This window comes from Solenopsis invicta, chromosome 8, assembly GCF_016802725.1.
Source record: "Solenopsis invicta isolate M01_SB chromosome 8, UNIL_Sinv_3.0, whole genome shotgun sequence".
Lineage (NCBI taxonomy): Eukaryota > Metazoa > Arthropoda > Insecta > Hymenoptera > Formicidae > Solenopsis > Solenopsis invicta.
The window spans coordinates 4,038,724-4,047,790 of NC_052671.1; the positions used below are offsets into that span (position 1 = coordinate 4,038,724).

At 33.0% G+C, this 9,067-nt stretch overlaps 3 protein-coding genes across 6 annotated transcripts; 1 reads left to right on the plus strand and 2 right to left on the minus strand.

Moving 5' to 3' along the window:
• Window positions 1-238: 238 nt before the first annotated feature.
• Window positions 239-3,988, minus strand: LOC105199616 (N-alpha-acetyltransferase 30). The gene is made up of 3 exons (XM_011166784.3): window positions 3,388-3,988; window positions 2,793-2,968; window positions 239-2,558 (listed from the first exon to the last, which is right to left on the minus strand). The coding sequence occupies exons 1-3, from the start codon at window positions 3,659-3,661 to the stop codon at window positions 2,241-2,243; spliced, it is 768 nt and encodes a 255-aa protein (XP_011165086.1). The 5' UTR covers window positions 3,662-3,988; the 3' UTR covers window positions 239-2,240.
• Window positions 3,989-4,762: 774 nt separating this feature from the next.
• Window positions 4,763-7,703, plus strand: LOC105197017 (epimerase family protein SDR39U1). 4 transcript variants are annotated; one of them, XM_039452448.1, is made up of 6 exons: window positions 4,763-5,001; window positions 5,463-5,569; window positions 5,654-5,914; window positions 6,691-6,956; window positions 7,200-7,313; window positions 7,382-7,703. In XM_039452448.1, coding segments are annotated over exons 1-6 (855 nt in total). In that variant the 5' UTR covers window positions 4,763-4,999; the 3' UTR covers window positions 7,487-7,703. The 4 variants fall into 4 exon arrangements, with proteins under 4 accessions (XP_039308382.1, XP_039308383.1, XP_025990353.1 ...); XM_039452449.1 differs by having other exon boundaries at window positions 4,767-5,001; window positions 5,644-5,914; XM_026134568.2 differs by lacking the exon at window positions 4,763-5,001 and adding an exon at window positions 5,010-5,345.
• Window positions 7,584-9,058, minus strand: LOC105199666. Its single transcript, XM_011166858.3, has 2 exons — window positions 8,852-9,058; window positions 7,584-8,518 (listed from the first exon to the last, which is right to left on the minus strand). The coding sequence occupies exons 1-2, from the start codon at window positions 8,946-8,948 to the stop codon at window positions 7,788-7,790; spliced, it is 828 nt and encodes a 275-aa protein (XP_011165160.2). The 5' UTR covers window positions 8,949-9,058; the 3' UTR covers window positions 7,584-7,787.
• Window positions 9,059-9,067: the final 9 nt, after the last annotated feature.

Here is a 9,067-nt window from a genome sequence, read left to right on the forward strand (position 1 = left end):
ATATTAAACGTAAAACAAGAATAGAATAACAAAAAACGCATGCTAACATTCTTATAAAAATATTCTGAATGCAGTAATAAAGTTCTTTTTTAAGCGGCAGATATTTTAAATAAAATTAATAAAAAAATATAACAATACATAAGTATATGCTATTAAGCTATATAATTAGAATGTATGCTATATCTGAATACGATTGTTCGCATCAAGCAAACGAACGTTAACATGAACGAGACGCGTGTAAAAACATTTATGTATTTTTATTAACATTTTTTACATTTTTTTTTAATAGTTACATTATGATCTGTGCTTCGCATTTATTTTATACAAAGATAGATATAATAGGTAGACAGTAATGCGCGTATTATCCCCTCCCGCGTCAACCGCGTGAGGCGCACTTCCTCGCGCAACATTTTAATTTCGCAAACGATAATTTCTTTTTCCTTTTTTTTTCTTTGTCCATATCCGTTTAATGTAATATATATATATTTATATATATATAAATATCGATATTTCCGTGTATCACTTTACAATTTCAAACGGAAATACTTTTCCTAATGTTTCGCCGCCGTCTATCGGCCTTTGTTTCTTTTTCTCTTTTCTTTCTTACCTTTTACTTTTTTTTATTTCTATCAACTGCCGTTCACATTGACAAAATTGTACACTTGACGCAATATTATACGGCAGTAATCTGTCATGAAATGCATGATGAATAACTTTTACATAACGTTATTAACACAATTTTATAATCGGTCTGCATTGAGAGACATTGAAATTAAAATAAACTAAGTGGATCCCTTAGAAACACTAAAAAAACAATAAAAAATTTATAATAAATATCTCACGGCCTTTTATTGATTATATCTTAAATGTCACTTTACAATTCTACAAATCACATCACTTCCTTCTCTTCATCAGATACTGTATATCTTAATATTTATAAATCGGATCCATCATAATTTATAATAAACCAAATAAAACTAGTTTGAATTTTGTTTCCTAAAAAAACCACGAAACTTATAACAAAGTCGAATAAGTCATGTGTTTATAAAATTTTTTGACTGTTTTTCACAAGGAAATCCTACAAATTTTGTAGTTCAGGATATAATTAAAATATACACTGTTAAATTTGTAGTGTCAAATTCTATCCAATTTGGATTATTTTTAATCTTATAGGTCGCTGTTGCTCCTATTTAATATCTCGTCAATTTACTAAAATAATAAAGTTAAACAAGTTAACTGCAAAAATATCAAATTTGAATTCAAATTTATTATGTATTAGATGCTTATGTTAATACAAACACTACTTTTTAAAATTAAGCAATTTGACTACAGAAATGAATTAGTTAGGTAAGGTTGTTCTTTTAGCTACATATTTTGTAGCTAAAATGATAAATTTTGATACACGTAAAAATAACAAAATGTTATTTAACTCAAAAAATAGGTTTAAATTTGTAATCCTTTAATATTTAACAGTGTATACTCTTATATGTATAATATTAAATTTATATAGATAATCACACTATTTGTGACAAAATATATATCCCTTGCATATGTTTAATCTGACAAAAAATTTCCAATGCAAATAACTCATAACTTATGAACTTTTTTCAGATCAGATGGAAACGTGTATGCTTCAAAATGTGCACTTTATCAATGTGAGCTCCAGCACGATACATTGATTATTTTCAATACTTTTCACAGTCTCGATTTTGTCTCTTGCTATCACTCATTACTTTTATATTTTCAAGCTGCAATTGAAACCTCTATCTCGATCGTTGACATTAATATCAAAGGAATTGCAGCAAATTTATAACAAAATAACTAACTAGTCAGGCAACAGTTAGGCACTATTAACAAATTACTCTGCACATACACATTCCGCCCTTAAAGAGCGGAACTATCAATAGGCTGTTAGAGATATTTTATTGCATTTATCTCATACAGTATGGAAAATAGATTTGTTAAAAATAAATTTCCAAGACAAACAGAAAGAATCTAGTTGCAACATAAAGTTTATCTATCATGCCACAAATGATCCAATTAAATAAATTTTCTTGAGAAAGTACAGAGGATAAATTGCATAATATTGCAACCCCGAAAACACTTTCGTGCGCGTAGAAACACATACTCTCTTTGACATTAATGTCGTCCGTTTGCCTGATATAGTAGAGCATAGATGTTACATCTCTTCAACATTGCAATTATTTAAATACCTATTGACATAAGCACGCGGATGAATTTCACCTGAGCCATAATTTCAGTCGCAATGCATCCACACCATTTAAGTAATATCGAAATAATCGTTTATCCCGCACAAATCCAAGATTCTCGTACAGGCGCAGCGCGGGCCTGTTAGTGATTTCCGTCTCCAGCACCACCTCATCGGCATCGTCCTCGACCATCGCTTGAATAGCCTGTCTCACCAAATTTGATCCGATCTTCCGTTTCCGATATTTTACATCGACAGCCAGCATCGCGATATACCCGCGCTTTATCACCTTCCTGTGGATGTCTAGCTTGCAAACGATGGCACCTACACATTCCTCACCATGCATCGCCTGAATAAAAGAACAGAAAGCTTTGTAAATTCTACACTCAAAGACAAGAAGAATAGAACTAAAAATTCTCTATGATTCTTTCATATACTTGTTACTTGAAACAATATCAATGTTATAATGTATTATAACAAAAATTGCAATGTTTTTGTTAACATTGTAAAATACAATTGTAATATTCCATGTATTAACTCGAGTGTGTTAACATAAGCTAAAGATTTTCTGGAGAACACGTACCAGGAAGCACAATTTCGGCCAGTTATGAATAAAATATCTATATGTGTAAATAGAATACGGTTCACTTAGGTCCTTCTGTATTAATTTCATAATATCAGGCATTTGTAATTCACTTGTATAGCTAACATATTGGATATCGTTGTCTTTACTTTCCGTGGATAACGTTCCTGCTTGTTCTGTAACATAAAAAGAGCAGATGTTTTCACCCCATTCTCGTTGCATTGCACACAGTTGTACACAGTTGTACAGTAAGTAAGACTTATTCTAATCAAACATGATGTTTCTTTAAACACAATAAATAACATCTCAGATTCAAGTTACAGTTCACATAATTGGAAGGCTTGACAAAAGCAAAATTTCAGATGCGAAGAAAACTTTTAAATTGGCATTGACAGGGTATCTCCTGTCAACAACAAAAAAAATGTACAAGTCCAGCATGCACAAGATCGGTAAATTCCAAGGACCTTTTACAAGAACAGATAGCGATGAATGACGAGTCCTTTTGTTTTCTATTTGATCGTTACGCATGTACTGACAACCTGAGAGCTTATTTATCGTATCCAAGGCACAACAAGTAGGCTGACGTTGTATATACCATGTTGGTTTAAATGACTAGTTTCCATTGTTTTAGATTGCGAGGAGAGATCGATGACGGCGGCAGTTCTTTGAGGAGAATCGCAGATACCGTTCATTTGAGCCACCCCGTTGACGTGCGGCTCGCAGCAAGCCTCCGTTGTCTCCAAACTGAGACGTGACTTTATGTCTAAGGTTGTGACGTCCGCTAGCGAGTCCCGTTTCATCGCCTTGATTTTGCTAGTCACCTCCGGGTCACTCACTTCCGCGCCACCCTCCATCTTGTCGGTGTCCATTTTCTTTCCCTTTTTTCTTCAATTTTTCGCCACTTCTTTTATCTTCTTCGAAATTCTCCTTCCGCGCGCCGAGGAAGAGAACAAACGCGGGTGCTCTCGGGGGCGCACTCGTCCTCGAGGCACTCGGATCCCTTCACGGCTGTCGATCGTGCGAGAGATGCAGTGGCATGAGAGTTTTCACGTGCGGCGTGGCGCCTTCAATCGAATTTTCATAATTATTGCTAACCACGCGGTCGCCGGACAACAATTCTATTCCGAAATACGGACATCCGAAGTAAACCGCTGAACGACGGACACCATATTGGATTTTCTGCGGTGACTACTGGAATCGGTCATGAAACACTATCTTCTCGAGACTCACCCACGAACAGGAAGAAAGGTGTCTTTGGATTTAAACTTGAAATTAGAATTCGACCAATCAGAGCGAAACGGATTAAAATTAAAATTATTTGATTGATCAAATTTTAATTGTCAATTATTGTTGGATTGTTTTTTGTTATTAATTCACAATCCTAAATTTCAAATGTGTATAATTTAATACAAGCTAAACAATGAAATTATAAATCAATTATAGTGGCTTATTGTTAGAATCTTGAGATCCTATTTGATCACGATCCATTGATAAATATTCAAAATGATTAAAATATGTATAAAAAATATAATTTGGTTTATTAACGTTCATTAATATAAAAAAAAAAATTACATAAAAGCCCAGCGCACAAGAGAAGGAATATTAGATATTAGAAATAGAAATAAAATTTTAGGATCAACTTTCTCACTAAATATTGATTGCGTTCAGCAGAAAAAGCAGCTTTTTAACTTGTAAGATTCTTTATTATGATTCATTTATACATTTAGATTCTGTTAGAATTAAAGGTAAGAACTAAACGTATTAAAAAATCTTACAACAATTAGAAAGCTGCTTTTTTCTGCTGAACGCAGCCAATCTGAGATCTCGGACAGAGAGAGAATTGACCAATCGCATTCGTCAGTCGACTGAATTGTTCAAATTCGATTGGTCATTTTTCTTTCTAAGAACCGATTTCTCATGGATATCTAGGGCTTATATCTATATAAGTTTATGGTCCATGATCTGTGAACATGTGTGAATTGTGTATAAATATAAATCATAAATCGTAACGATTGATTATTATTGCGGTCGAAATTACAAATTACTTCAAAAAACAAATTTAATCAAAATTTAAGAAATTTTCTTACTTAAAATGATACATTGCAAAGGAAAAATATATAGAAAAAAAATCCTTTGTTATATTTATGAGTTCAATTCTTAAACAATAGATGAAAGAACAACGCTTTTAAAGCGTTTAACTTTCTGTTATGTAATTATATATGTCATATATATTTTCTAAAAATGTCTATTACCCTAGAAGAAATTTACTGTTTGTTTTCTGTTCCTGAACTCCCTGAATTAGTGTGCACTTAAAATGAAATAGATATATATATATGAAAGTAAGTGAAAGCAAGAAGGAACGGTCTAATGCAGTCTAGTGCAGGAACAGAAAACAAGCCAGTAGTGTTGTAATAATTTTACGAGTTATTTGCGTTTTCATCGTCCAATCCTGTCGCGAGCGGTAAAGCTTCAGAAATTCTTAAAATAACTTTACGCAAAAAGTGCGTCAAATTTCGCAATTCGCGAGCATGGCTCTAAAGCACGTAGTGATAGGTGAGCATGCTTACAAATCGATCTGTCGCAATTCCGTATATCGCGAAAAATTATGCAATTGAGTTTTGTCACACGAATAAAATTATGTAATTGTTTTTTTTTTTTTTATTTTTTAAGGCGGTGGTACCGGTTTCATAGGATCACAGCTGATAAAGTCGCTGAACCTCGAGGGTATCACCTGTACGTGCATCTCCCGAATGCCGGGACCGAACAGAATATCATGGGTAGATGAGAACGACTTTATATGCTAGCTTTGTGAGTGAGAATCGGTTGATTATAGCTGTTGTAAAATCTATAGAATGATTTAGAGCGCTACGGTCTACCGGACAACACGTCAGCAGTCATTAACGTCGCTGGACAGAATGTGCTGGATCCTAAGCAGAGATGGTCGCCTGGTTTCAAGCAGAATATTAGGAACAGCAGGGTGAAGACAACAAAGGCTCTAGCCGATTGTATACAGAATACCAAAGCCACAGTTTTCGCAACTATATCGGGAGTCGCTTACTACGAACCCAATGGCACTGTATACACAGAAGAGAGCAAGTGTGAACCATATGACTTTTTATCAAGTAAGAATATTATATATATAATTTTTTTATACACATAACACAATGCAAATATTTCTCTACTTATGATTACTTTGATTTAAGAATTTTCATACTTTCAACTGACATCTTTAGTGAAAACTTTTTTTGTAAGTTTTATATGAATTGGAACATTTTTCAGAAATACTCTACGTCTCCTCTTAGAATTTTTCATACATGTGAATTCTAAAATATTTCCAGATTTTTCATCCCATAATTTCTAAGAAATACTTTTAACTGTTTAATCATTTAATCAGAAATTATTAAACAAAAAATCTTGGAAATCTTAAGATATTTCATAATATATGAAAAATTAGGGTATATGAAAAAAAAAATGTAGACTTTCCGAGTATTTTTGAAAAATGTTCCAATTTATACAAAAAAATTTGTTATAAAATTGTACAGAAATTCTGAAATATTATATAAAAAATTTTGAAAAAACTCACTAAGGATGCTATAAACTAAAATTAAATAGATTATAATGAAGCTGATTAAGTACTCATTAATCTGTATCTAAGTGAAATATTAACTCTGCAATAGTAAATATGTTAAGAATTATAATCTTTAAAAAATTGTTTTGTTACTTCCTAAATAAAGGTCTTTAATCATTTTTAATAATAAAATAATTGTTTTGTATAAATGTTTTATTTATTTAAGGCATAAAATGCTTTTTGATTTACTACCAAAGTTTTGAAAACATAACTTTGTCAATAGAGAAATTCCTGCACTTATATCTAGAAATTAATTATCAATTTTGTTAGGACTGTCTCACGACTGGGAGGAAGCGGCGAGATTGCCGAAAGAGAGCAATATTAGACAAGTGACAATTAGATCTGGAGTTGTGTTGGGAAGAAACGGCGGCATGATCAAGCAGATCTATTTACCATTTTTTCTTGGTCTTGGTGGGCCAATAGGAAGCGGGAATCAATACATGCCCTGGATACATATCACTGACTTAGTTTGCATGTTTATATTTGCGCTTAAAAATAACAATGTGCATGGTATATTAAATGGAGTAGCGCCTCAGGTAATATAAACAGTCTTAAACTTACACATCAAATTACACATTGGAATTGAAGAGGATTACAAATTGCAGATTGGAATTCTACCACTTAAATAATTTTAATTTTAATCGATTTTGTTCTGATTAATTCTGATTGGAATTTTAATCTCTTCAACTCATAGTCTTCAATCTCTAATGTATAATTTGATATTGTTTTCCAATTTTGAAATATAATTTATTAATTGCGTATATATATTATTCCATTAGCTTATAACAAACAAGGAGTTTACGAAAGTATTTGCAGCAGCAATAAAAAGACCTGCAGTCATACCTCTTCCGAGTTTCTTCTTGGAAATATTGTTCAATAAAGAACGAGCAAAGGTAAGTACGTCGAATATTTAACAAGCTTGACACGTAATTCAATAATTTCACACTCGTTTTCGCTCTAGATAATGTTGGAGGGACAAAAAGTCATACCAAAGCGTGTTACAGAGTTAGGATTTCAATATCAATATCCAGATATTGAAAAGGCTTGTAAGCAACTCGTCCAATGAATTGTATACCTCGTGAAGATTTATTTAAATGTTATGAAAATTGATAGAGACATATGATCATGTGACTTATATAGTAATATATATGATTCAGATTGTTAACTGGTTTCAAGTTTTGAAGTATCTTCTTTGATACTGTCAAACAGAAATGATTGTTATTTAGTAAATAATTATTTATTGGAGTGTACAAGAGACGAATAAAAAAAATCTTGCTTTGCTACACAAATTTGTCTCTAATCGCGAATTAGCGACTACAGTGTTAATAATCTCGAGGACACGTACAACATGAACAAATGTCACTTGATTAATTACATTCTTTATGAAGCTTGCAGAAATTGCGAGGTGTGGGAATAGTGCTAATATTTCTAGTATATTTGACGTAATTAAAACGCGCCGAATTTTCCGTGTAAGGGCCTCTCCTCAAATTTGCCAGTTGATAACTGTTGAGTTGCGTTCCACGCATTAAACTTGGGTAGCTTGAATTCTGCTGCACCTGATAGCACTGATTAGACATCCTGCCCAATGTACTGCCCAATACATTGTCCGAGACGGTAAACTCATTGGACGTAGGTAGGCACGCTTTTGGCAAGTATTCCTCGGAATCGGAAGGAAGCAATAATCGGTCCGAAGGATTGACCAAAGAATGATCGAGATATTTAAGCCGGCTCATGTTCAAAAAATAGTTTATTTCATTCCTCAAATCTTGTATCTCTTTTCTCGTTAAGCCTTTCATATTAAGAGTGATCATTTGCCCATTCCTGTGGAGAATAAAGAGGCTTATCTTGTCTGAGATCCCAATGTGCCGGATGTCGGTGAGCCGCATGAAGGAGAATTCTCCCGAGCTACCCGAGCACAGTTTGTCGCTCCAAACGAATCTCTCGATGACAGCCTTGTTCTCGTTCTTGTACAAAATCAGATCTTCCCATTCTCCAAAACTGTCCAGTCCAAACATGATTTCACCCAAGAGCAAGATAATCAGTAAATACACATTGCTCGTCAAGTGGCTAAATATTCCAATGAAGATTATCGCCGACACTGGAAAACGTAGCTCGCTTTATATACACACACACACACACATATATATATATATATATATATATATATATATAAAATCTTAAAAATATTATAGAAAATGTGCATACATATTTCTATAATTTAATGCAAAGGCTTTACAAATATCAATTAAGATACAGAAGATATTAAATGAAATTATGTTTCAGATTACAACTATATATTTATGCATGCTAGTTTTTGGCGCACTGTGAATTTTAAAAAATTACACTATTTAATTGATCTGTTGATCTATAGATGAAAAATATTTTATACACTAAGCTTGATGGCATGATAATTTGATAAATCATCTCTTACACCCGAGCAACAACCACGCGATGCATCCTGGCCTTCGCGATACATGTAATTTATTTTTATCTAATATCTTGAGCTGGGGCTTTGCAATCAGGATCATATTGCAAACACAAAACTTAACATCACAGAAAGAATTTCGATGAATACTCTGTAGTCACGCGAAACGAGATGAAAAGAGTAAGAAAATTTTGACACATGGCGCGAATCGTCGAAGATTAG